Below are 25,145 nucleotides of genomic sequence, written 5' to 3'. Positions count from 1 at the left end.
TCGCAACCATGTGCACAGCTTGGAAAGTAAAGAAGGAAGACTGCCGCCACACGGTCGAGCGCGGGACGGAATTATGTGCGCGTGGCAGGACTCGCGGTCGGTGTGTGTGGAGGTTGAGGCGTGAGACGCGGTGGGAGATGGGATATTGCGATGGGTGTTTGGGGGATGTTGAGAGGCGGAATTACTATGGATATGCTTGAGTGTCATGGGTTCTGGGATGTTTGGCCATGGCAACTCACTGCGTGGCGAAGGAGTGTCAGCCGTTGATATACTACCTATATGCCATGGGATTGATTTTATTTGTTTTTTTGGTCTTCTCCAGGTTTATTTTGCTTATTCTTTCCTGAATGGACGTTCACTTCATTTCTAGGTTAGAATGACTGGCGTGTTTGATGGAACATATTCCCAAGAGTTTAAGGCTGCTTGCCCAAGCTCAGACTGCGGTCCCCATACACGGCAGTTTCTCATGAGTCTGCCCGTCGTTCTCACAAGCCCAATATTTTTTTTAAACACTGTTTTGAATCCTCCATTTCTCTCAATGAATTAAGCCAGTTCTCAAGAAGTCCCCAAGCTCCAGGGAGAAGAAGGAAATGGAGTCGTCAGATGAAGCCATCCTCACCGAGCTCAACCTTAGTAGACCTCGGTGTGTAGTGGGGAGAAGTTGCTACGGGGGTGCACCTCAATCCCACCAGCCCACTAGCACGCCTAAGCTAATCCCACACCCCACCTCCGACGCCAGCGCCAGCATTACGCCTTCCCAGTGCCGCCTGCTCTCACCTCGCCTTGCAAGCAGCACCAGCACCCAGCACCAACCGCAGCCGGCAACTTCCGCCCGTCGACAACCTTCCACCACCGACCGTCCGCCCGCGTTTACCTCCATTCGCCTGCAAGCAAGCTAGCTCCTCCCCAACATCACCAATCCGCAACATTCAACACCACAAACTCCACCACAACACCAATCAGCAACACCGTGAACCCACGAAACCCTCTACACTCCGACTCAATCCTACCCTCCCTTCAGGTGACGATAACCGCAATCCCGCAAAGAACAGCCAGCCGTCCTCGTAGCCTTGACTTTCCAATCCACCACCACAAGATCACATTCCCGCACAAAAATGGCCTCCTCGGACGCAAAGCCCCAGGACAAGACCGCCTCCGCCGCAGACCCCAAGGCCGACGAGACGACGCAGCAGCAGGCGGCGGCGAAGAAGCCCGCGCTCGGCGAGGATGACGAGTTTGAGGATTTCCCTGTTGATGGTACGTCTTCCATCTCTCCACCCTCCCTATCGATACCCTTCCCATGGTGTTTGGAAGGCATCTACTGCTTCAGCTTTAAGCTGAGGATGATGACACCCTTGTATCGGTGTTCATCATTACTCAAAGGCCATGTTGGAGAGGGTCATCATCAGCAATAAAGACGAACGCAACGCTACTCTTCTTCGTTTGCCAAATGACAGAATGCTAACTACGACTGGCGACAGACTGGCCCCAGGAAGAGACCGAGGCAGCTGCGGGCGGCAGTGGCTCGACGCAGCACCTGTGGGAGGAGAGCTGGGATGACGATGACACGAGCGACGACTTCTCGGCGCAGTTGAAGTATGATAACCACCCCTCGACCCTCAAAGGTCCTGAAACCATACCAGCCAGAGTTGCTAACAATACTGCAGGGAGGAGTTGAAGAAGGTCGAGGCATCCAAGAGGCGATGAACAATCCACGGTGTGCGTGGTACGATAACGGGAGGCAGGATGACGCATGGGTGACTGGGTGGGGATCACGGCATAGACTACACACTACGTAACGGGCTCTATACGACTGGGCGACATACCAGGAATGAAATCACAACAGGGCACGCGAGGTTTTCAAATCCACCTTTGGGACGAGACGTGTCTCAACTTTTACTGTTTATTTGATATCGTGACGTTTAAGGATCCTAGGACATGACACGAGGGCATTACGTTCATCATGAGCGCCCCCCTTTTTCCGGCATGTGCTTCTGCGTTCGTTGCATCCCGCAAGCGCATTTCTTTCATCCCGAGCCCTAAAGACTGGCCTTACCAGCCCGGCCTTTTCCCATCTATCAGACCGATCGAGTCCACAGAGGCTTCATCCTCCACTGTACGAGGAATGATTTACTTACTCGACAGAGCAGTGACACCGGGCAGTTCCTTGCCCTCGAGGAGCTCCAAGCTGGCACCGCCGCCGGTGGAGACGTGGCTGAGCTTGCTCTCGACACCGTACTTGGCGGCAACGGTGGCCGTGTCACCACCACCGATGATGACAATCTTGCCGCCCTCGGCAGCGGCGACGGCGGCATCGAGCGTCGACTTGGTACCGGTGGCAAAGTTGTCAAACTCAAAGACACCAGCGGGGCCGTTCCAGAGGATGGTCTTGGACTCATCAATGGCCTGCTTGTAGAGCTCAATAGACTTGGGGCCGCAGTCGAGACCCATCCAGCCATCGGGGATGCCGGACTCGTCAGTGGCAGAGCCGACCTTGGCGTCCTTGTCGAACTTGTCGGCGGTGACGTAGTCGACGGGGAGGACGAGCTTGACGTTGTTGGCCTTGGCCTTCTCGACGAGCTTGCCGACGGTCTTGGAGCCGGACTCGTCAAAGAGAGAGTCGCCGATGCTGACGTTCTCGAGAGTCTTCTTGAAGGTGAAGGCCATGCCACCGCAGACGATGAGGGTGTTGACCTTGTCCAGCAGGTTGTCAATGAGCTGGATCTTGTCAGAGACCTTGGCGCCACCGAGGATGGCGAGGAAGGGACGCTGGGGGTTCTCGAGGGCCTTGGCGAAGTACTCGAGCTCCTTCTTCATGAGGAAACCGGAGGCCTTCTGGGGCAGGTCGACACCGACCATGGAGGAGTGTGCGCGGTGAGCAGTGCCAAAGGCGTCGTCTGGTAATCGAGTTAGCCTACGGTACTAGATATGATTGTCAATGTCAGATAAGAGTAAGGAAACATACTGATGAAGACATCACCGAGGGCAGTGAGGCCCTTGCGGAACTCCTCAACCTTGGCCTTGTCAGCCTTGGTCTTGTTGCCCTCCTTGTCCTTGGCGGAACCCTCCTCCTCAATGTGGAAGCGCAGGTTCTCGAGAAGGACGACCTGGCCGTCGGTGGCCTTGTTAACAAGGTCCTCAACGTCCTTGCCGACGCAGTTCTTGGCGAACTGGACGTTCTTGCCGAGCAGCTTCTCGAGCTCGGGGACGACGGGCTGCAGGCTGTACTTGGGGTTCTCCTGTCCGTTGGGACGGCCCAAGTGGGACATCAGAACGACGGCCTTGGCGCCATTGTCGATGGCGTACTTGATGGTGGGGACGGCACCGGCGATACGCTGGTTGTTGGTGATCTTCTTGTCGGCGTCGAGGGGGACGTTGAAGTCGACCTAAGTGAGGGGTTAGCTAGGGGTGTTCAGTAGTCCCGGCTCAGTGGGCAGCGGCTCTTGAAAGCGTGCCTAACGGTCTCGGTGTATTCCAATGCCGTCAAGGGAAGCATGTGGAGGGTGGCCGAGTCGAATACCCGCGGCTCGTCCCGTATCGCCAGAATACGGAACGGGTGTGAGGTGATACCCGGGTTCAGGCGCGAGTGGCATGGTGGCATGGTGGGGTAATCTGAGCAGCAGCGCAGCACAGCAACAGCAGCAGCAGCAACAGCACCACCAACAACACCAGGACCGTCCCCAGCAATTCTCAACGCCAGGGCATGTACATGGTTAGAGTGGTATGACTTACGCGGATGAGGACGCGCTTGCCCTTGAGGTCGACGTCGGTGATGGAGAGCTTGTTGGCGAGAGACATGATTGCGGTTGTGAGGTGCGCAAATGTGTGAGGATGAAAGGTAGAAGTTGAAGGTTGAAGAGAAGAAGAGGAGGAGGGGAGGGAAGACGTTGAGGAAGTAAAAGGTCTGAGGTATATTTAGCTAGCTACCAGGCTACCTACCTTGCCCACCTCACCTCACCTACCTGAGGTACCTACCTTAAGGTGGGATGGATGGAGTGAGGGAGGGACACCACGCCGGACATTTCTAAAGACGGCGCGGGCAGGGGGTAAAACATGCAGCAATCAGTCAATTCGAGTGGTTCAACACGCCCGGGCACCTCACGTTGGGAAGCTTGCAATGGTGGGGTGCTACTGCTACTGCCAGCGACCTGGGCGCTACCGACAGAGCCAGCAGGATGAGGTAAAAGGAGGGGCATTTTCACTCGGCGGTTTTTTGCATGACTTTTTTTTTTTTTTTTTTGCTGTTGGCGGGGTTGATTTTCGGCCATCCTGCAGGTCTGGTAGATTGAGCGTATCAGTGGAGGTGAGCCGTGCTTACCTACCATACCTTAGGTGCCCTGTTCATTGCTTTCCCACTAAATCGGCCAGGTGCGACAACGGGGGTGCTGAGATGCAGTGCTTGCGGCCTGCCCCGCCATGGGTGTGTGACGTGATGGTAGTCTGATACCTCACAGAAACTGCACTGCGCTTTTGCTTGCTCCTCAACCACGCCCCCGCCCCCGGTCACGGCCGTCCGCCCGGAATCAACGGACCGCAGCCAAACATCGCCCGACACGGGAGACGAGGCAAAACAAAACACGAGGATAGAACCTGCAGCATCTTGGCTACCTTTTGCTTCCGTTTCACCCGCTATTATTGGTATATGTCAATCCTGTTCCAAGGGCTGTGCTTAAAAACCTGCTCTAGCATTTCCCAGCAACATCCCCCCTTGAGCCAAGGTGACCGGGGTTTGCTCTCAGTGACAAGCTTCAAATATGGCCGAGAGATACGCCGGTCCAAAACCGGAACTATTACAACATTCTCAGACCACACATAGTTCAAAGCATCTGATATCAGAGATCAACCATCTTGTTCAATTCCGTTGCGTTTTACAACTGCTTACTACAAAAGAGAGACGATAAAAAGACGGCCGTCCAATATCCATTATTCGGATCCAAAACACCAGACGCCTGTATCCGTTGAAGCAGCCCATGCCGTGCATGCCGTCGCTGTCTTTTCTTTATAACGATCGCGCGAAATCCTAAGCACAGCTAGGCTTGATTGGTATAACCTTCTCCTTTGTCCGCCATGGTTGTTGACCAGACCTATCCCATGCCGACCTGCAGATTGAAAATGTGAGGAAATCAAGGGTAGTTATCGAATTTAGCTGAGGCGAATGTGATCGTCCTCGCGGGCTCCGGGGCGGTTATCAACCTCGGTGGACGAGTTGGTGAGGGAGAGGTAGGCGGTCCAGGCAATACCGATCGTGGAGACGAAGGGCTATAAAGTGTTAGCATTTCCTGCCAATTTCCACCGTTCGATCGCTTGAACTGACCAGTTGGAACTGCATCGGCATCAGGCGGAAGTTGACAACCTGCACAGCAGGCCAGACAATGAAGTTGGCCTTGAGTGTGGGGATATACATGTCACGCAGCTTGCTCATGACGGCACGGCGTCCACCACCCTCAGCGACGGTCATGACAGAGAAGAAGCACAGCAGACCAAAGGGTGCGAAGATGAGCTGGTCAAAGGCGACTCTCTGCATGGCGGGGATGAAGGCGCTGGTCTTGGTGATGGGGAAGGTGGCCGACAGGAACTTGAACCAGCGGAACTGGAGGGGCGCCATGCCGAAACCGTAGGCCATGAAGCGGGTCAGGCGCTCGAAGTCGAACGGAGGAGGGAGATTGCTGTGGTCGGGAATGAGGTCCTTCTCGTAGAAGGGGTTCTTGAGGTCGAGGTCATGGATCTCGATAGCGATGCCATCGTGCTTGTCGACGCCACCAGGCTTACGGACAGCTTTCAGACGGAGAGCGGTGACTGTTTGTGCTGTCGTGTCGGCGATGCCACCGAGGATGGCGTTGGTCACCATCATGGTGAGCACTGTTGGAAGGAAGCAGTCAGTATGGGTGATGTATCATGATGTGGCGAACTCTAGATTTCCGAGTCTTGGTGGCACGTACGTGGCCGTTCATCGTAGTATTGGTTGAACTTTGACACCAACCTGGCAACGAGCGCCATTTCGATAAGGATGATGACTGCGTGAAGCAGTGGCTAGAGGCAGGTCGTAGGTCAGCGCAAAGTTGATTTAATCAGGTGCGGCGCAATCAGCGTAGATGGAAATGATGCAGCGATGGCAGAGAGCGCAGGGAGTACAAATGTGGCGGACGGGAAAGCGAGACAAGCAGGCAATGATTCAGATTCGATCGTGCGAGGAATGTTCTAGGAGCAACACGAAAAGGAACGAATGGAGCAGGTACGACAATGCTATGGAAGGGGTTGGCATACGAGACGTCCGTAAATGTATTTGCTGTTGACAGCTCGGACAATGCGACGGCGAGATAGTTCCCACGACATGGTGACGGATTACGAGAGGAGGCGCCCGGGGTGGGAATGAATTTCTAGAAGAGGGAAATGATAAAGAATGAAACGAGAGAAGAGTGGCGGCGACCGGAAGGCGGTGGTTCGGTTTGGTTCGGCTGTGTTGGTTTGTGCTTTTGGCTTCGGGTTGGGAGAGCCGGATCGATAAGGTGCGCCGCTATCGATTCGTCCTATTGCCTCAAAATGAGGTAACGATTTGGCAAGCAAATCGAAGTGAAACGGGAGGGATGCAGAAAAAGATATGATCGAGGGTGACGAGGACCCTTGATGTGCTCTCTGCAGGCGGTGGCTTCGAAAGGCTGGGTATGGGAAGTGACGAGTGACGAATGACGACACCGTAGCGAGAGAAAAGGGTACTGATGTGCTTCGCTGTGGCGCACGGGAGGCGCGGACGATTGGCCGGTATCGCTGATTTGGTGATTTGGAGGAGGCGACGGAGGTTTTGTTCCCGCTGGTCTGACAGGAAAGCAGTGACAGCAAGTAGCAAGTCAGTAGCAATGAAAATGAAGAAGAAAAAGATCTTCACACTTGGCAAAGGCGATGTAGGACGGATGCGACGGGAGGGGAATATAATAGGAGAGGGAGGAAGAGATGGGAGGGACAGGATCTAAAAAGAAATGGAGCAAGTCCAAACGCAGGTAATGAAGCGCCCTGCAACCGAGAAAGATTGATCCTGGTATCTATTTGCCTTGCTTGACTGCAGGCAGTAAGAAAAGGGCGGGAATAAGACAAGACGATGGAATGGTGCTGCAGGTTTGCTGCTTTGCGTGCTTCAAAGCAATGGAACTCTAAAAGATACAACCGACAAGTATCTTCCCGTCCTGTCCGTCCACGAAAGGAAGGTGAGGCATCAGGCAGTCACGGCAGTCACCTGCTAGGTATCCGTACAGAGAGCTCTTTCCTCCCCATTCTCAACTCCATCGGCGGATATTCGGACCAAGCCACACCTTCTTCGGAATTAACACTGTGACGTTGGCACCTTCCCTTCCATCCACTGGACGGACCACTTCCCCACAGATCACCATCAGGTAGGCCGCAGAATCGCCCAGCTAAAATTGGATACGTAGTCTTGACCATTTGACCACAACTTTTGACAGAAACATGGGCAGCAAAGACAATGCGGGTGGACGCCGGACCTCGAGAGCTCCCCGACGGCCCCCGACCTTACCGAAGCCGCAATCCTCCGTGCGACGCACAGTGCATTCGCCAACCTGCGCCCCCCCCCCCACCACCACCTCCTTCGCGCATCCTTCTCGGGACCTCAGGTTCTCTCACCAGTCAGTGTCCATCCAAGGTCACTCACCACCACCTCACCTCACCTCACTCGCTCACTCACTCACTCACTCACTTACACCGACCCTCACTCCTCAGACCAAGAGTGTTGTATATTCATCCAAAGACAGCCTCATGTGCGAGGCACCTTATTCAGACGGGACTACACACACACGCATCCACAAACTTCGTCCGTTTCTTCAAACCGACTGACACCCTTTAGCCCCGTCCCTGCACAGAAACCCCAAACACGACTCTCGCTCTCCCGATCAATGCTCCCGTTTCATACACGCGTACAATCGTGGGGTAACCGCTGTTTCCCACGACCATCGCATGGCTGGTGACGTACGGGGGTGAAGCTTCTATTCTCACCACTATTTTTGACTTACCACACAGTACCTTGCCGCTCAACACGATGTACCTTGGCTCTACAGATATTCCTACTATTCTTGCTGCTACTGCTTTTATTATTGTTACTTCTTATATCTGATATATTCAACATGGAATATGCGCTCTAAGAAAAGTAAAGGATAGAAATCACAAGAAGAAGAATAATGCCATCATTGCTCATAGCATTGGTAGGAGAAAGAGATAGAGCCAGGGTACAGAGCGGCATGTCACCCACTTATCACCTCGTCAAGCTTTTCATTCCAGACTCCCCGTAGAACGGACCGGCTGATGAACAAGTCACATCCTTCCCAACAATCTCATGTGTCCAAAGCCAACATGACTATGACGCCCTCCCGCCTCGCGCCCAATCGAAACAGAGTTACGGAACGGCGCTGCGGTGAAAGCATGAGCTTGTTAAACATAGGGGTCCTGCCCAGCAGGATGAACCCTGACCGTCCTACCTGATCGCGGCAACCACTACTTTGTTTTAATCTGTCACATTTTGTTTCTCATCGCCTCCCTCCTGCTTAATCTCTCGAGATGGCCGTGGTAAAGAATGAAAAGTATGAAGAGATGAAGACACCCATCCAACTGAGTCGGGGCATTCACGTTGTCAATGCTACCTACTATCTCAAGCTGTCGGCCGTCGGCAACGTCAACACCATCGCAACACACTTCCCGGACAGATACCCCCCTTTTCCGCAACCTGATGCAATTCGCTTCTCGGGAGCCGGGCGATTGCTGTATAGTTGAACATGAAAGAAAGGGGCTCGCAAGTGGTGGATGCGGTGAGTGTCTGAGGGGCATGAATGGCATTATCCACGAAGCCCACCTTGGCCTTTGACTATAGGTCTCTCGATCAAAGGCCACATCAAGTCAAAATTCACCAAGAACAGTAGGTAGACAGGGCAATAGGTCGAGAGCGAGAGTTCGGATTAACTACTATACAAGACAACAGCTTCCAGCCGTTTCTTTACTTCCAGCCAACAGACGGAAGACAACGGCCGAGTCAAGTGAGGATGGAGACCGCCCAACTCAAATTGTACTCCGTAACCTTTGGGTATTTTTGAATTATCATTAGTATCGAAACTGTTCTGACTCAAGCAGCGATGATATCCGCTTGCCGCTTGCGACCACTGCTCTCGTGCCATGGCTCGAGGGCAAGCTCTCCAAAGTCCAGACCGCAACTCTCCAACCTAGACCTTGTGCCACGCACTGGCCTACTTCTCCAAGTAGACGTTGACAGACGACCGCGAGTAGCCGAATGTTTTGGGCCACTGGCTGTAATCCGGCTCAAACAAGACGGCGTCGTTGCAGTCACTTCCCAAGCTCGTGTTGTTCAACCACGCTGTCAGCAGTTAGCAATCTATCCCACAGTCAACTTGGAAGAATGGGGTCATGCTCACCAGGCTCCCAGTACCAAACACCCTGTCCAAGACCCTTGGGCGTCTCCCTCACAGTCTTGAGCAGCTTCTTCATCCACTGCACCTGTCCATCAACATTATACGGGATACTCGGCTCCGAGCTCTCCGGAATCGGGTTCCACTGCCCGTTGCAAATCGCAGGGTAATCCGTCTCCACAACCTGCATCGGCTTGCCGTACTTCTCACCCAACACCTTGAGCGTGTTCTTCAGGTTCGCAAACGTCGCCGACGTGCCGTAGAAAGGGTAGAAACTGAACCCAAAGCTATCCCACGCCGACACCGGAACCCCGTTATCGACGAGCGCGCCGTACCACCGCTCCTGCAGCGTCAGGTTCCAGCCGTTGTCGAGGTGGATCATGATCTCGGGCTTGGGCACGCCGGCACAGGTCGCGTCCTTCACGCCCGCCCGCGCAGCCTTGTACAGCGTCGCAAAGTTGGTAAAGTTCTTCACCAGTGCAGACCACGGCTGCACGTCGACGGAAACCTGACCCAGAGGCCACAAGGTACCGTGACGGAGCTCGTTGCCCAACGAAACGATATCAAGCGTCACACCGGCATCCTTGAAAGCGACGAGCGTTTCGCGGACGTAGTTGCGCAGCGTACCGGCCAGGGGCTCCAGCTGCGTAGGCCACGCCGCGGGCAGCGGCTGCTTCTGCGGATCGGCCCAGCTGTCTGCAAAGTGGAAGTCCAAGAAGATGCGCTGGCCCTTGGCCTGGAAGCGCTTGGCGAGGTCGATGGTGTAGTTTAGGCCATAGGTGCCGTCGGGTGGGTTCACCCACAGGCGGAGGCGGACGGCGTTCATGCCGCCGTCAGCGAGGATGTCGTCGGCGGGACGGGTCGCGTTGCCGCGCGCCGTGTCGATGTAGATGTTTTGGTTCTCCTCGAGCATCTTGAGGGAGCTCAGGTCGTGGCCTTTGTAGAAAAAGGGCTTGCCGTGGCCGGGGCCGGTGCTGTTGGTTTCTTCATGTTAGCTTTCCGTTGTCGTTCTTCGAGTACCTCAAGGTAGGTACAAGGTACGTTCCCCGTGTAAGTCATGAGTTGTAAGGGGTGAGGACGTACTTAACAGGCTCCGGGGCCGGAACAGCCGTGGCCAGAGCCGTGAGGCCGAGGAGAGAGAGCAACTTCATGATGGAGATGATATCACAGCAATTGAGACACACAAAGAGCCAGTCCTCCAAGCTTTCTTCTCGACTACGAGAATGTCCAGTGTATATATATATATATATATATATATACATATATATCAATCAGAAGAATCTCCCCCCTCACCGCCCACCGGGCTAGGCATCAAGTCGAACCATGATTTCACCACTCTGGCAAGGGTTCAAAATAGACGCAAGCGAGCTGTCAGTCGTCACGGGTCTCGGCAATCTCTGATTTTCTTTTGCGTTCTCTTCTCGGTCCAATGTGACCATTCGACGGAAGATTTCCAACGGACATACACACTCAAGACGGCAAGCAAAGCAGCAGCTGACAGAATGGAGACGGCCCGAACTGCGGGGACTCATCGCGGGGTTACCGGGGGAGACCCCAGACTCGGCACGCTGACGATTGGTGCGCCTGCGCGACCTGGAGGTGGTGGGCCCCTGCTCGCCCGCAATTTTCGGATATTGCGCCTCCAACAAGTTACAATACCAACAATAGCTTCGTTGGTCTGCGTTGGTATGGCTGGGGGTGCCAAGTTCCAGCAGTCTGGGCCTCGACGTGGGTGTCATCAGGTGACGGGGGCGGGGATGAAGCTTCGAGAAAAAACATATTGGAATTTGGAGACCCAGCCAACGTGCCAGCCTCCTCCCCTAGACCCCAAGTCTCGAACCAATCCTTTCATTCTTTCACGGCCCTCTCGGAACTCTCAACCGAGGTTTATCGTTTCGATCTCCGGATATTCGTATAGCCATGATTATTACGTTCCATTTGTGGTTAAGCTTAACTATCGGCTAGGACGCGGGTCCAGTCGAACTTCCTCCATTTCTTTTTGAAACCCTCGACTCTCCGGTCGCCCTTGTTCCACCGTCCCTGTTTCTTGATCACGTCCGGCCCGACGTCTAGGATGCCCCCGATTATCTCCCTTGCAAACAGGTCTCCCCTCGGCCAGCGGTCAGAGTTCTCGACAATGTGCCCGAGGCCGCCGTCGAGCGTGAACCAGGCGTGAAAATAAGGCATCTCCTTTGCGATGCTCCTCCGGAACGCCATCCTGCCCATGCCATCTCTCGCCTTGGCGGCCGTGTCAATGATTTTCCGGTGCTGCGACCACTCGTCTTCGGTGGTGAGGAAGGCCTCTTTAAAGTAGGCCGGAGCTGTGGCGCCCTCTTCATACGGGATCGGTATGGCCATCATAGCCGCGTGAAGATGCCTCTGCGGCGTGGCCGCATTCTCGTAGAAAATGACTTCCTGGCCCTTTTCATGGTACATTCTCGTCAGAGACTTCATAAAGTTTCGAATCTCTTCCCATTCGTCGTCGTCACATTCCAATAGGTTCTTGCGGTGCGCCATGGGTGTTATGACAGCGCCGCCTTCGCTGACCTCAGGTTCCGTAGGCAGCGTCAGGAAGACGCGCGTGGCAAGAGAGATGACCGGTGCCAGGGGAGGCTGTCCCTTGTCCTCGTGGTGGCATAAAGGGCAATTGTCCAATATCCGCGACACCTTCTGATACTCGTTGACAGCCACGTTCTTGAGGTTGACCTCGGACTTGTGAACTCGCTTGGCAAGCTTGTCCGCATTCTCGTCCATGTAATCAAGGTTGTCATCGAACTTGCCATCCTTGGCAATGCGCTCGGCGAGCCGCATGCCTTCGCCGCCAGCTTGACCGCGCGTCCTGCGCTCCTCGCGAACCATGTCTTCGATGGACATTTCGTCGTTGGCCTCCACGTTTCCGCGCTCCCGCCCACGTTTGTTGTCGATGGCCTTAACTTCTGCACGAGTCCCTGCTAGCATTCGGTTATCCATGACACCAAGAACAACAGACTGCGGTCCGTTCGTGGCAAAGTTCGCTGCGGCCTGGTTGTACTCGGCTTCCAACTTGGCAGCGTCCGGTGCTCTGCGGAGCTTCGCCTTCATCATCTGAGCTCGCAGTCGGTTCAAGGCAGTCTGGTCCATGGGCGTATGCTGCATGGCATTGTGGGGAATGATAACGCCCTGTTCCACATCGCAGGTGTCGTCTCGTGCGGCTGTTGTCTCCTCTTGTTGGTGTTTCTCCATACGCTCTCGATATAGGTCTCCCGTAGGCTTCTCCTTGCCTACGTAACCACTTCCATACACCTTGCGCCGGTCTATTTCGATCTTTTCTTCTCTCACGTCGTCGAATTCTTGCAAATCGCCAAACCTCTCAAGTGCAACATCTTCAACCGAGCGGCCTGATTCTTCAGCCATAGAATAGACACCCTTGAGTTTCGTCAGGCGCCACTGAGAGCCGTTGTCACCAAATGTGTAGTTAACTGTCCGCTCTTTTGTCGCAAGCTGCTCATCCGAGGTCGGAACATTGTCTACTTCGGCAAAGTCTCTGTTGATCTCCCTATCGTGAATAACTCTCGGCGGCTCTTCCTTTGGTGGTGGCTCAACCTCCTTCTGTTTCCGCTGAACGTAGTCAATGTCGAGGGCCGACGGCGCAGTCATCCAAGAATCACGCATCAGCGGTGCCTCCGCATCCTTGGCGTTCTGTGTTGTTTCTTCGTCCGCAATCGGCAAGTCCTCTTTTGGATCTGATATTTTCTCGTGTGTGTCCGTCCGCCGTTCGTCGTCTCTTTCTCTGTTCCTGTGCCTCGGTCGCCGCTCCTCATCGTCCTTTTCATGGCGAGAGCGTTTTTGTCTGTGACCATCCTCGCCGTCTTCGTCATGGCGGCGAGATTTGTGATGTCGGCGGCTATCATGGTCTCGGTCGCGGTTGCGGTCGCCATCTCGACTGCGGTGTGATTCGCGATCGCGTTCTTGATGTCTGTCAGAAGATCGATCGCGATGATGGTGATGGTGACTGCGCTGCTTCTTCCTCTGTCGACGTTCTTCTTTTTCGCGCTCAATACGGTCCTTCTCGCCCTTCTCTGCTGCGAGAGCCTTTTCGAATTCGTCGAGGCCGTCCATTGTTGCTGTGGCTAGAGGTGTGAAGCTTGGAGTGTTAGTTGACGATGGAGCTATTAGCTGCAATGGCCTGTTTTTCTGCAGGTTCCCAGAACGAATTGGCGACGCCGGCGGAACGTCACTTTCCCAGCACGGACCACAAAGATTTTGAGAATGACAGGGGGGTGTTGGATTACCTAGTCGTTCCAACTTACAGGGGGGGTCTCGTCCATTCCGACGCCCCGCGCGGGGCACTCAGCTCTTCCAACTCTTCCAGAACTTTTTTCTTAGCGATCGTCCTCCCGTAACAGTTGAAGAGCCACACGCAGATTCCCGTCACCACACCAGAATGGCTTCAACATCCGCAGAAACCCCCGCTGAGAATGCGGCCACTCAAACCCCGACTGCTATCGTCGTCGTCGGCATGGCCGGTAAGCAATACACACACGCACCGCGCCAGACACCCACCGTGTCGCTGACCAATACCACCAGGCTCCGGCAAGACGACCTTTATGCGACGCATCAACTCATACCTGCACGGCAAGCAGGATCCCCCCTACGTGATCAACCTGGACCCCGCTGTGCTCAACGTCCCTTTCGAAAGCAACATTGACATCCGCGACTCGGTCAACTATGAAGAGGTTATGAAGCAGTACAACCTGGGACCGAACGGTGGCATCCTCACGTCCCTGAACCTCTTCGCGACCAAGGTCGATCAAATCGTCAACCTTCTCGACAAGCGTGCGGCACCAGACCCAGCGAACCCCGACAAGAAGCCCATCAATAACATCCTTGTCGATACTCGTAAGTCTGCTGAATATCTCGGCAGACTCACTCTTTGCTAACACCGCCGCAGCCGGACAGATTGAGGTCTTCGTTTGGTCCGCCAGTGGAACCATCCTCCTCGAGTCTCTCGCGTCCTCCTTCCCGACCGTCATCGCCTACGTTATCGATACCCCTCGAACCACCTCCACGAGCACATTCATGTCCAACATGCTGTACGCATGCAGTATCCTCTACAAGACCAAGCTCCCCATGATCCTGGTCTTCAACAAGACCGACGTGCAAGACGCAACATTTGCCAAGGAGTGGATGACGGATTTCGAGGCTTTCCAGCAAGCTCTCCAGCAAGACGAGATGAGCGACGTTATTGGCGGCTACGAGACGTCCGAGGGCGGCAGCGGCGGCTCCGGCTACATGGGCAGCCTCCTCAACTCCATGAGTCTCATGCTCGAGGAGTTCTACTCCCACCTCAGCTTTGTCCCCGTCAGCTCACGCCTCGGGACGGGCATGGACGAGTTCTTCGCCGCGGTGGAGGAGAAGGCCGAGGAATTCAAGCAGGACTACCTCCCCGAGCTGAAGCGCAGGCGTGAGGAGCGTGAAGAAAAGAAGCGCCTGGCCCGCGATCACGAGGTGGAGAAGATGATGAAGGGTATGTCGGTGGACGCGGGCAAGAAGCCAATGGTCGTCAAGCCAGTCGATGACGATGACGATGATGTGGATGTCGCCAGCGACGTGGACGATGATGATATGCCGGATGACGAGGATGACCGCGAAGGTCTCCAGGCTCGGTACGAGGCGGCGATGGAGGCCGAGGGCGACTCCATCATGGCTGACGGCAGTTTCGCAAAGTATCTGCACACGCGGCCGACATGATATGTTACGGCGCTACTGGAGCACACACGCGCGGGTCACATTTATTTGATATAGAATGAACAATTGGGCAAGGGGATGGCGTTTTAGACGGTTGCTGCATTATCATGAGATACCTCGAAAAAAAAAAGGAAAAGGAACAGGTGCAGAAGAATGCCTTGCTCTATGAATTGATTTTGGTCCCCCAACCTTGAACTCCCGCAGCCCTTGCGCATCACATGTGCTGTTTAAACAGTTGGCTGTTTGTCATGCATTTCCCTCGTACGAGACACTCTTCCTCGTGAACGAGGGCCACTTCCCTGATGAAGGATATGCGGCTCCTTCCCGGACAGGCAAGCACGTCTTCCCACTCAGTCTCGAGTCTGCAACTTCGTGTGTCATCCAATGCCGTTCCTCGAATGCGCATCACCGCATCGCTACTGTCATCCCGCCCACATCCAGCTTACACATTGCGCAAATATCAAATGCTCTCTCTCCCTCAATCTTTCTGAACCCCAATCATCTCGCCTCGAACTGAACCATTCTATCCCAAAAAATTAGCCTACGCTCTACCGTCTCCCAGAAATACTCTCCCCAAAACAAGTCAAAACTCACCTCTTGGTCCTCTCCTTGTAAAGAATACGACATCCGCACTCCTTGCATCTGATGGGATCGGCGCGACGCAGCTGGAACTTGAGACCGCAGTCGCCACAGAGGTATTGCATCTGGGGGCCCTCGGCGCCGTAAGACTGGTAGGCGGCCGCGCTGGGCGCCGAGGCGGCGCCGGCGGTGGGGACTTGGTAGGCTTCGCGGGACATGTTGGAGTAATGATATCCTCTCTCTCTTCTTGTTGTCTTTCTAGTCTTTCGGGGGTTGTGGAGATTCGTGACGTTTCGTTTGGGAGGTGGTCGAGGCGCGTCGGATATTGAAGTGTTGGCGATTTTCTTTCAAGAGGCGGCCGGATTGGAAATGCAGGCAGAAGTGGTGGTGGGGCTGGGATGACAATTTGTCAGGCGGTGAAGGCGCATAGGAGCGGCAGAAAAAAGAAGTTTCCAAGGTTGACCTCGGGCGGTGTGCGCCCGGTGTGTTTGTCGGGGTTGCTGTCCAGCGGTGCGGTGGAGCTCTGGCGAATGAGGTGGGGGCCTCTGAGCTGGCCCACTTCCCGAGGTTATCGCTTGTTATCCGTCCCTTTCCTGGGGAAAGAGCTCGCCGCGACTTTGGAGGAAACAACCTAACTCTTGGACGCTGCAGCTTGTCCAACCAAACCTCGCATCTTTCGGATCTTCCTCTAGATTTCTTTTTTTCTTCTCAGATTCCCAAGATTCCTTCGAGCCCTGTATAGTTCCAAAGCGACAACACAGCGGGCGTTTCTAAACCCCCCCCAAATCATAATCACGACTTCATACGCCCGATAATGCCAAAGCTCCCCCCGACTTCCTACACAATCACAAACATCACGATCCCGCCTCGGACCACCCCATCATGACACCAAACTCCCAATTCGACGCGGGTCTATCCCACCCAGAAGGCCAATGCCCCTTCTGCGTAATCGCAACAGAATACCCTCCCTACGACCCCTCCAAACCCCCACAAGACGACGGCCCCAACGCAACCCTCGACCCAAACCGCATCCCTACGCCCGCCTTCATCGTCCTCTCGACCCCTCTCCTCGTCGCCTTCCTCGACATCCTCCCCCTATCTCGGGGCCACCTCCTCCTCTGCCCTCGCGCTCACCGTCCGAAACTGACCGACGCTTCACCCGAGGAATCGGCCGAGATGGGCCGGTATCTGCGCGTGTTGTCCAACGCCCTGGCGCGCACGACGGGCGTGGAGGATTGGAACGTGGTGCAGAATAACGGGGCCGCGGCGGCGCAGGTTGTGATGCATATGCACTTCCACCTCATTCCGCGACCCGAGATACGCGCGAGCGGTCGGTATAGCGAGAGCTTCACCATGTTTGGGCGGGGCCGGAGGGAAGAGCTGGATGATGAGGATGCGGAGCATTTTGCAAAAGAGTTGCGAGAGAATGTGGCTGATATTCTGAGGGAAGAGAAGCACAAGCCGAAGCTTTGATGAGCGAGATGGGATGAATGGGGACTTTGCCTTCTTTTTAAAGATCATTTATTCATTTCATGTATATCAAGGACTACTACGTCCCAGCTGCCTGCTTAGTGTAGCAGCATGTGTTATCACGCCGTAGCGTTGTTTCGTTGCTTTTTCAACTCATTATGTGAGTGAGTTCACCACTTCTTCTCACTCATTACATTCCTGCCCGGACTGAACAATTTACTCATCATCACCAAAGAAGACCTTGACACCGTCGGGAAGGAAGGTGCCGTCGCAGACCTTGAAGCGGTCGGGGATGGCGGAGATCTTCTTGATCTCGTCATCGGTGAGGGACCATCCGTCGAGGTCGTAGTTGGCCTTGATGCGGCCCTCGGAGACGGACTTGGGGATGACGCTGACGTCTCTGGCCAGGCCCCACTGGAGGAGGACCTGCTGGGGAGTGCGGTCCTTGGACTTTGCGATCTCGAGGAGGGTCTGGTTGGTGTAGAGGGGGGAGTCGGTGCTGCCCAGGCACGAGTAGGCGGTGGCGTGGATGCCCTTTGACTTGCAGTAGTCGAGGAGCTTGGGGGAGGGGTTGCAGGGGTGAAGCTCGATCTGGTTGACGGAGGGGACGATCTGAGCATGTTGTTAGCATGGGCAATTCTGGAAGGAAAGAAGAGATAAGTACCTTGGTGGAGGGGTCGCTAAGAAGGCGCTCGAGGTGGGTGAGGCCAAAGTTGGAGACACCAATGTTCTTGACCTTGCCGGTCTCGACGAGCTTCTGCAGCTCGCGCCAGGTGTCGACGTAGTCCCAGTCGGGGTAGTGCTTCTTGAGGTCATCGGGGTCGGTGCTGGAGGGCCAGTGCATGAGGTAGAGGTCGACGTAGTCGGTCTGGAGGTTCTCGAGGGACTTTGTGATAGCCTCGGGAACGCGCTTGTGCCAGGGGTTGTCGAGCTTGGTGGTGAGCCAAATCTCCTCGCGGGGGACGCCAGAGGCAATGATGCCGTCGCCAACCTCCTTCTCGTTCTGGTAGGCGAAAGCAGTGTCAATGTGGCGGTAGCCGTTCTTCAGGGCAGACTCGACGGCAAGCTTGACCTGGTTGGGGCCGGACTGCCAAGTTCCCAAGCCGATGGCGGGAATTTTGGCACCCGTGTTGAGGGTGAAGGTACGGGAGGTCTGGGACATTTTGGGCAGTGTTTGGGGTCTACACTATAGAGTCGGTGGTATCTTGGAATAGAAAGCAAAAGACTCGGAATAGGAAGAGAGGGAGAGAGAGAAGTTATCGTGGAACAGCAAAAGATGCGCCTGGACAAGATGGGGGAGAGCTCTTTTGTATACGCGCAACACGGCGGGAATCATGTAAGCAGGCAGTAGACGGGACAGGAAGCTACGACTAATGAGCTCGGTATCCTTTGCACCTCGTCTTTTTGTTTGGTCGCCTATTTGTCTATCCGCCATGTACTTTACTGCCCAAGGTAAGGAAGGTACAATGTAAGTGTGAAAGGTGAGGTAAGTGCCACGTAGAGTACCTGCGTTCGGGTGATAACGCTCCTAAGTGCGAGGTATCTATCTCTCCCTTCTCTACTGCCCTCTACCACCCAAGGTAAGCAGGTGGTGGAGGGTTTGAAGGAGAGGAAGGTCCAGTCCATTGAGTTGTTTGGTCCCCCGCCAGCCCCTGATCCTGCCACTTCTGCCCCCAAAAGAATGTCCAGAGTTGCCCCTCCCCCCACCTCGTGTGCGCCTAGGAATGACGCAGGAGCAATCGGGGACCGGGGGTTGTATCTTTTCTCTCTCTTTTTTTTTCTATGCGCGTTGGGTGCGCCTCAATGCGCCGGTACGCGGGCACTTGCCGACCGAAGACCCGCCAACCTATCCGCTTCCAGCGTTTCTGCTGTCCAGTACCTATCATGATTCTTTGCCTATCAGATATGGCAATCTGGTTTCTGCTGTGGCGCCGCTATCCCCGAGGGAGCAGTTCTGCCAGTTGATTCCTTCTCCAGTTTGTCTTCCTCGGTCCGTTATCCCCTCTTACACAGGAACTCCTGCCATATGCCCTCATTAAATCCAATGTATTGTTGACAATTCGGCGGGGTGATTGCCAACATTAAACAGTCCTTCGATATCCAGTAGAGGAGCAAAGATACAAGAAAGAAACAAACGACCGGGGCATTCACGCCGAGCAGAAAAAAAACCAAGCCAGCCTGGACCTAGTCAGCCCAGCCGTTTCCTTTCCAACCCGCCTGATTGGCAGCGCTTGTTACCCGTCCCAATCCGCGTCGCTGGGACCGGGCAAATGTCCACCGACGCGCCATATTCTTTTCAATACTTCGTTAAGATACGCACTTTCTCATAAAATCCATACTCGCCCCATCAACTCTGCCGGGCCAACAGGACGTCACACACGCGCCGACTGCCACACCGTCATAATAATCATGTATCCAATGCCCATCTGCTTAGCCCACGAGAGACGGCGCGTGGACTCTTGACGCCCAGTTCCCAGGCCTGCGGGAACCTGGACCCAAGCCTGGCGTCTCCTTTGCGCAGCACTGCAGCCGCACGAATGTCTTGCCAGGAAATTCATCTATCCCCCCCACCTTGCCACGATTCTTGGATTCTCTGTGACACTCGTGTTGTTTCTTCTTTATTAAAGAAGAGTAATGAAGAACGTGCTAGAATAGCATGGAAGGAATCTTCTCTGGCTGCTTTCGTTCCCTCTTCTGCTCATTACCCCCCCCCCCCCCCCCATTCTTTTGGACCCCCGTATGTCTTGAGCCTTTGCTGTTCAGGAAGAAGTCGTCAGCTTTCCCGAATCTTTGCCGGTTGTATCAGTAGGACTGCGGTTTCTGCAAAGCTCTCCTAGCCAAGCCATGCTATATTTTCAGCTTACTCCCGATATGAGCCTTTTCCTCTGAACAAACATCTCAAGCCAAGGTTTTACTCTCTGGAAGTTGACTTGGAGGAGACCCAAGCTCAGGGACCCATGCCCCTCTGTTGACCATCACTCTCAAACCCCCGCAATGTGTCTGTATAACCAGCTTACTGGTGGGAGACTCTTTGTAGCTTATTTTAAAGATCATGAGTTTGACAGTTGGTAGCAATGAATACTTTGTGGATGACAGATGAGACAAGACGACATGTCGTTGTTTTAAGCACAATGTCGCATTAAGATTCCCGAGACTCGGCCCGATCATCTTTGGTCGGATGGGTTCGTTCGGCAATGCCCAACTTGTCCCGGTTCAAGGTACTCAACTTGCCCCATCAGTGGCGTGATCGTCGAATGAGATGAGCCTAGCGGAATAGGCTTGAGGTATACGTAGCCACCTGTAACATTGCGTTAGCAGAGTCATTCTTGTCAATATTTCCTATTTTGACGATCTTATTGCAAGGCGCCTCCCATCATTCCCTTGAAACTGGCTCAGGCCGATGAAGTCCTTTTTGTCGTGCGCTGCTTGATGTTGACATAATATCCAGCCGTCGCCAAATGTGACTCAACTGTGAGAGTTCTGAGGGCACAGAGGTCAGACATCCTTAGAATACATGTAAAGTAGCTAGCCCTTGCCAATGCCAGCCATCCTGGTAACACACACATGTCAGTGCTCCAGATCTCCTCCAGGTCTTGACTGCCCTAGGTTGCCATTGATTCTTCTCATTGACCCGGATCTCCGCTGAATCGTACTCCATCTCATGCTCCGCAAAATCTATCAGGACGCCCGCGATCATGATAGCCAACTGCAAAGTCTCTGGTCAAACCATCATGTTCCTTGTCCGCTTGGTTCGAGCCACTCCTTACCAGCCTTGAGGTTTTGTTCATCTCGACATACGTTGCGCCATGGGCCGGGGTACCTTTTTTAGTTGCTAGAAATCAGGATTGGAAGTGGCCTGTTCACCGACAGGGACTGCCACCGTCAGCTTACTGATGGTATCTCGTCAAGGCAGACGTACCGGCAGGTGAGAAGATGCAGAGAAGGTGCCGAGCCTCTGCTGGTAGGTAGTAGCTATTACGTAGATACCTTTAATACTTTTTTTAGACTCCACATTAGTCCGGCCCTGTGTCCCTTGTGTACATATATGAAAGATGTCGAAATGAAGAAGAGTTGAAGAAAGCCTGGAGGTGGATGCACCGACGCCATCTAGCAACTGATGGGATATGAAGACGTGAACAAGACCAGGAAAAAAGCAAACCATGAAGCCGTCAGAGGATATGACCTCCTTGCACGCATCCATCCGCCACCCCGCCATCCAACTAGATATGCCAGGTTTTCCATCCACATACACTAGTCTCTGAGCTATGAACTGTAAGTCATATTGCTGTTTTTGCAATCCTCCTTACCAACATTTACAGACGAACGCTTTCTGGAGCTATGTACAATTCTGAAATTGGAGTCAATTGCCCCTCCAGTTTTGTGTTTCGTGTGTTGCTTACAAGAGTGCCCTGATCTACTTAGGCACATCTTGCCTGATGACTAGCTATCTATTTCACGGTAGAAGTACGATGGATTTGCGAGGCGTCTCTCCGCTGCGATGAAGCAGTCCACCACGTATATGACTGTGATGTTCAGCCATGCTTCGTTGCGGCAGAGTTCAGGGCCGAGGAAGACGCGGGAAGAGAGGCGGGAGAATACGTTGAGAATTGTCTGGCCCAAGCTGACTTCATGCCATTCTGTATTAACGAGGGTGTCAAACTAGAGTAGATTATGGAGTACTCGGGGAAGTTCCTACCTGTCGAGTCGCCAAGGACTGTCTGAAAAGAGAACGCTGTCTCATCAGAAAGTGGCTTCATGATCTTCGCTTTTATAGCATATTCGGGTTAGACTTTGGGACGACAACAAAATCAATAAGACGAATGGAAAGGCCTACCTAGGAACTTGGTGAGTTGCCTCTTGGCGACCAAGACGAGAATCGGGATCGCGCTTCCCGCCCCAAATGGCTCGAAACCAGGCAGATAAGCATGGAAATCCTGCATCATTCAGGTCAGCTATTCATTTGACATCTCAGGAATGCGTACCTACATGCTCCGTATTCTTCAAAAGCTCAGCTTTGGGTCGTTTCGAACCTCATCAACATGCTTCGGAGCCAGCATAATCACGCGGCCGGTGTCAGAGATGACGCTGTAAGGCTCTCCCCCAAACGTCTTCGAACCTTGTTGAATGATTTCATTGCTTCGCTGAAAAAAGTCCCTCTTGACGGCTGCTCCACTTATATCGAACGGCTGCGGCGGGTTGATGAGAGGCGGCAACTTGAACTTGTGATCGGTCCAGATTTTGTAAGCCATGACAGCGGTCATCAAGGCAGCTGCGATGCTCCAAGCCTCGATTGATAGCCTCAAGCTATTAGAGAACATCATCGAGCTGCTGTTGTTAGCCAATGTAGAAGCTGACGGTTCTGATGCCATTGTGAACGGTTGCAGGGTTGGTGACGATGTAACTACTGCTTGGGTGGACGGTGTAGACGACTGACAGGACGATCTGGTGGACTTCTTTTTAGACATTATATAATTCACTCGATACGTTGTTCATTAGAAATCCAATATCTAATACGGATACGGATACGCTCACTGCAAAGATTTACAAACCCAAACGCTTGGTATTTACCGAAATAACACAGCGTTTCAGCAATTCGCCGTCATAAAGGGGTAACATCTCCATCGACAACGACTCAACTTGCACAAACGTCAGGGTCTGTACTTTCAGATCCAGAACAGGAAGAGCCATTCGTCGGACTGGAGTAACGGTCCATTCGCACGAGAGATAAGCCATCGGGTTGTTGGGCGGACATCGGCCCCCGCCAAGCTGACATGACACGACATATGCAGGGCAGCTTTATTATTATTGATTCAAGAACGATTGGCAGCGACTCGCGAACGTGAATCATGGGCTGCAGGCGAGATCTACGAGGATCTACAGACGAGGGTAAAAGGAAGGTCGGAGCTTACGGGGGCCGGCAGAACGTAAGGTAGGCCGGCAGTTGCAACCCTACTTCCCACACCCGGCAGATCAAGCTGGTAAAGTTTGCGTCGCTACCACGACAATTCCGGCTTGTTGGCACCATTACCATAAGTTGAAGCGCTATTTCTTCTTTTGAGACCTGCGACTTATTACTTGTGGAGTAGTTTAGACGCAATTGACCTTTTTCGAACACACAACTCTTGGGTGACAATGGCTTCCGAAGCGATCGGACGTTGACACCCGTCCCACCGGAGCCGATGCGCCGTGATTGACCCACCTTTCCGGCCGAAGGGCCGGCTCTAGCGAAGGAGAGACAGAGTGTATCAAGACAGGTCATTCCTGGTTCAACTGGACTGAAGATAGGTATACGCGTATTAGTAGCATACTGCAAATTGGCCACAATTGAAGGGTCTAGATGGATTTTGAAAGCTCGTAGTTGAAGCGGCGGTCCTTCCTAGACGTCCTGTTGCGCCAAGCCCAAGCTAGTATGTGGGCACTCGTGGGAATTGCTATATATTATACCCCCCCCCCCCCCCCCCCCCGTCTCTACAGTCGTCCGACTGCTAGGGAAAACATTTTCCGGGAATCTTGAACCTTCCACGCATGGCACTCTAAACACGGCAACCCCACCGAGGGTCGCTCGGATTATGCTGCCTTTTGGGGTGTTGGCGATATGCTTAAGTAGCAGATCGTTGAAGCTGATGACTCTAATATAGAATACTATGGTGAGACGGCTATGTTTTGCCTCCGCAATGAATGAAGACTTTGCCCGTCGATATAAAACCCCGTGGCGTGCAGTATTGATAGGAGCGTTTCCCTTGGTTTTCCCTCGAGCTACAGTATCCCGTCCGTTGCTATTGAGATTCACTCCAAGAGTGCGTACTTCTTCGAAGGGTACCAGTAAAACATGTTTTGATCTATTTCTATTTCCCTTGTTTTCGCTTTTGAAAAGAGGTAGAGTTGGAGAAAAACTGGAGATGCTTATAGATAAGCCGCCTAGCAGTCGATGGGATAGGGATGTAGTCTCGATTCTCCTATTGTCCGTTCTCTGAAAGAAGGCTGAAATAGTTGGTAAAAAGCTATAGAATAATAACGTCATTCGACCAGGTATTGATGTCAATACGTTTGCTACTGAATCATAGGGAGGTGGTAGTGGCTTCTCTTGGGTACACGTAGTTTCGTTTGTATGTACGGGACGGGAAGATCCCTTGAAAAGATGTCGAAGCTCAGCTAGGGATCTCTGTAGGCATTACACAAGCAACTCATGTATGTCTAGACCATTAGCTACCTATGGCAGTGTAACTAAAGTGATACAACTTTTCCCATTCGTGCAGGGCGCAGGGATGGGAAAGGCAACCAGGAAAAGCAGATTTTGGATGCTTAGAACATCAAGCAAGATGCTCTTCTCTTGCCTTGGCATGCAAAGTCCAAGATCTTCAGTGCAGCGTATCAAGTGAGCAATATTCACATACACTGTTGAGCAAGGTAAACCCATGTAATCCTGCCAACGGACCGTTACTATCTATGGCATCGAGGTTTGGACAATCGTCGACGCAAGCTGCATGTTACCTTGGCCGGCCACAAAAAAACATACAACACCAGGTATTCGCTGATCGTCACCGACTCAACTACTGATCTGGCCCTCATCAGCTTGTCTATGGGAGAGCGGACGGGATCCCGAATTTTCCGATGGGTGTGGTCGTATGTGCTTGTAAACTACAGGAAGTTTCATTATATCGGAAAGAGGGCATTGCTTCACTGGCTCACCCTGACGTGGGGGGTTCATCCAGATATAGAAGTCATCGGGCCTGGCGGGGATTTGAGCCACCCACCTACTCCACGCATCAATTTTTACTAAATGGAATGCTCCGCATACAGCCATTATCCCCTAGACCTTTCCAATGCAGTATCTCCAGGGCCAAAGTATCTCGCTATTCGGAGAGAGGTTTGACTCCCTAGTGGCTGCTGAAAACCCCGTGATTATTGCAACCATCGTATTATAAGGCGGTAGCATCATCACAACTCAAC

At 53.4% G+C, this 25,145-nt stretch overlaps 11 protein-coding genes across 11 annotated transcripts; 4 read left to right on the top strand and 7 right to left on the bottom strand.

The window, feature by feature from the left end:
• Positions 1-399: 399 nt before the first annotated feature.
• Positions 400-958, top strand: BDP55DRAFT_116834 (uncharacterized protein). Its single transcript, XM_060565420.1, has one exon. The coding sequence runs from the start codon at positions 591-593 to the stop codon at positions 897-899; it is 309 nt and encodes a 102-aa protein (XP_060429912.1). The 5' UTR covers positions 400-590; the 3' UTR covers positions 900-958.
• BDP55DRAFT_662671 (DSS1/SEM1 family-domain-containing protein) lies at positions 655-1,927 on the top strand. The gene is made up of 3 exons (XM_060574821.1): positions 655-1,257; positions 1,482-1,596; positions 1,668-1,927. Exons 1-3 carry the CDS (start codon positions 1,116-1,118, stop codon positions 1,705-1,707), a joined length of 297 nt encoding a protein of 98 aa, XP_060429911.1. The 5' UTR covers positions 655-1,115; the 3' UTR covers positions 1,708-1,927.
• BDP55DRAFT_662665 (phosphoglycerate kinase) lies at positions 1,886-3,844 on the bottom strand. Its single transcript, XM_060574820.1, has 3 exons — positions 3,733-3,844; positions 2,966-3,386; positions 1,886-2,897 (listed from the first exon to the last, which is right to left on the bottom strand). Exons 1-3 carry the CDS (start codon positions 3,796-3,798, stop codon positions 2,131-2,133), a joined length of 1,254 nt encoding a protein of 417 aa, XP_060429910.1. The 5' UTR covers positions 3,799-3,844; the 3' UTR covers positions 1,886-2,130.
• A 1,298-nt stretch (positions 3,845-5,142) lies between these two features.
• Positions 5,143-6,333, bottom strand: BDP55DRAFT_551460 (Mpv17/PMP22 family protein; the record flags this gene model as incomplete). Its single annotated transcript, XM_060569112.1, has 4 exons — positions 5,143-5,259; positions 5,315-5,859; positions 5,940-6,030; positions 6,265-6,333. The coding sequence occupies 4 exons, from the start codon at positions 6,331-6,333 to the stop codon at positions 5,143-5,145; spliced, it is 822 nt and encodes a 273-aa protein (XP_060429909.1).
• Positions 6,334-9,239: 2,906 nt separating this feature from the next.
• BDP55DRAFT_693623 (family 53 glycosyl hydrolase) lies at positions 9,240-10,570 on the bottom strand (the record flags this gene model as incomplete). The annotated part of the gene is made up of 3 exons (XM_060577246.1): positions 9,240-9,367; positions 9,426-10,393; positions 10,503-10,570. 3 exons carry the CDS (start codon positions 10,568-10,570, stop codon positions 9,240-9,242), a joined length of 1,164 nt encoding a protein of 387 aa, XP_060429908.1.
• A 321-nt stretch (positions 10,571-10,891) lies between these two features.
• Positions 10,892-13,756, bottom strand: BDP55DRAFT_116528 (CwfJ C-terminus 1-domain-containing protein-like protein). Its single transcript, XM_060565416.1, has 2 exons — positions 13,691-13,756; positions 10,892-13,542 (listed from the first exon to the last, which is right to left on the bottom strand). The coding sequence occupies exon 2, from the start codon at positions 13,515-13,517 to the stop codon at positions 11,370-11,372; it is 2,148 nt and encodes a 715-aa protein (XP_060429907.1). The 5' UTR covers positions 13,518-13,542; positions 13,691-13,756; the 3' UTR covers positions 10,892-11,369.
• On the top strand, positions 13,748-15,299 carry BDP55DRAFT_116740 (uncharacterized protein). The gene is made up of 2 exons (XM_060565419.1): positions 13,748-14,297; positions 14,350-15,299. Exons 1-2 carry the CDS (start codon positions 14,006-14,008, stop codon positions 15,147-15,149), a joined length of 1,092 nt encoding a protein of 363 aa, XP_060429906.1. The 5' UTR covers positions 13,748-14,005; the 3' UTR covers positions 15,150-15,299.
• Positions 15,300-15,644: 345 nt separating this feature from the next.
• Positions 15,645-15,943, bottom strand: BDP55DRAFT_728264 (DNA directed RNA polymerase; the record flags this gene model as incomplete). The annotated part of the gene is made up of 2 exons (XM_060579414.1): positions 15,645-15,669; positions 15,741-15,943. 2 exons carry the CDS (start codon positions 15,941-15,943, stop codon positions 15,645-15,647), a joined length of 228 nt encoding a protein of 75 aa, XP_060429905.1.
• Positions 15,944-16,215: 272 nt separating this feature from the next.
• BDP55DRAFT_116567 (HIT domain-containing protein) lies at positions 16,216-17,304 on the top strand. Its single transcript, XM_060565417.1, has one exon. The coding sequence runs from the start codon at positions 16,608-16,610 to the stop codon at positions 17,196-17,198; it is 591 nt and encodes a 196-aa protein (XP_060429904.1). The 5' UTR covers positions 16,216-16,607; the 3' UTR covers positions 17,199-17,304.
• Positions 17,305-17,411: 107 nt separating this feature from the next.
• BDP55DRAFT_551441 (aldo/keto reductase) lies at positions 17,412-18,357 on the bottom strand (the record flags this gene model as incomplete). The annotated part of the gene is made up of 2 exons (XM_060569110.1): positions 17,412-17,807; positions 17,860-18,357. The coding sequence occupies 2 exons, from the start codon at positions 18,355-18,357 to the stop codon at positions 17,412-17,414; spliced, it is 894 nt and encodes a 297-aa protein (XP_060429903.1).
• A 3,278-nt stretch (positions 18,358-21,635) lies between these two features.
• On the bottom strand, positions 21,636-22,564 carry BDP55DRAFT_728261 (uncharacterized protein; the record flags this gene model as incomplete). The annotated part of the gene is made up of 4 exons (XM_060579413.1): positions 21,636-21,832; positions 21,892-21,960; positions 22,030-22,129; positions 22,226-22,564. The coding sequence occupies 4 exons, from the start codon at positions 22,562-22,564 to the stop codon at positions 21,636-21,638; spliced, it is 705 nt and encodes a 234-aa protein (XP_060429902.1).
• Positions 22,565-25,145: the final 2,581 nt, after the last annotated feature.

The sequence above is a fragment of the Colletotrichum godetiae genome (assembly GCF_030913485.1).
Source record: "Colletotrichum godetiae strain CBS 193.32 chromosome Unknown BDP55scaffold_19, whole genome shotgun sequence".
Classification (NCBI taxonomy): domain Eukaryota; kingdom Fungi; phylum Ascomycota; class Sordariomycetes; order Glomerellales; family Glomerellaceae; genus Colletotrichum; species Colletotrichum godetiae.
Note: the sequence above shows the minus strand (reverse complement) of the source record. Positions and strands in the feature narration are given on the sequence as shown.

Bases quoted from the DNA above. Each gene is read 5' to 3' on its own strand.
- BDP55DRAFT_116834 (XM_060565420.1), top strand. From the start codon at position 591: ATGGAGTCGTCAGATGAAGCCATCCTCACCGAGCTCAACCTTAGTAGA.
- BDP55DRAFT_662671 (XM_060574821.1), top strand. From the start codon at position 1,116: ATGGCCTCCTCGGACGCAAAGCCCCAGGACAAGACCGCCTCCGCCGCA. The intron at 1,258-1,481 runs GTACGTCTTCCA...GACTGGCGACAG, and splicing joins TGAGGATTTCCCTGTTGATG to ACTGGCCCCAGGAAGAGACC. The intron at 1,597-1,667 runs GTATGATAACCA...ACAATACTGCAG, and splicing joins GACTTCTCGGCGCAGTTGAA to GGAGGAGTTGAAGAAGGTCG.
- BDP55DRAFT_662665 (XM_060574820.1), bottom strand. From the start codon at position 3,798: ATGTCTCTCGCCAACAAGCTCTCCATCACCGACGTCGACCTCAAGGGC. The intron at 3,387-3,732 runs GTAAGTCATACC...CCCCTCACTTAG, and splicing joins GCAAGCGCGTCCTCATCCGC to GTCGACTTCAACGTCCCCCT. The intron at 2,898-2,965 runs GTATGTTTCCTT...CTCGATTACCAG, and splicing joins CCTCGGTGATGTCTTCATCA to ACGACGCCTTTGGCACTGCT.
- BDP55DRAFT_116528 (XM_060565416.1), bottom strand. From the start codon at position 13,517: ATGGACGGCCTCGACGAATTCGAAAAGGCTCTCGCAGCAGAGAAGGGC.
- BDP55DRAFT_116740 (XM_060565419.1), top strand. From the start codon at position 14,006: ATGCGACGCATCAACTCATACCTGCACGGCAAGCAGGATCCCCCCTAC. The intron at 14,298-14,349 runs GTAAGTCTGCTG...ACACCGCCGCAG, and splicing joins TAACATCCTTGTCGATACTC to CCGGACAGATTGAGGTCTTC.
- BDP55DRAFT_116567 (XM_060565417.1), top strand. From the start codon at position 16,608: ATGACACCAAACTCCCAATTCGACGCGGGTCTATCCCACCCAGAAGGC.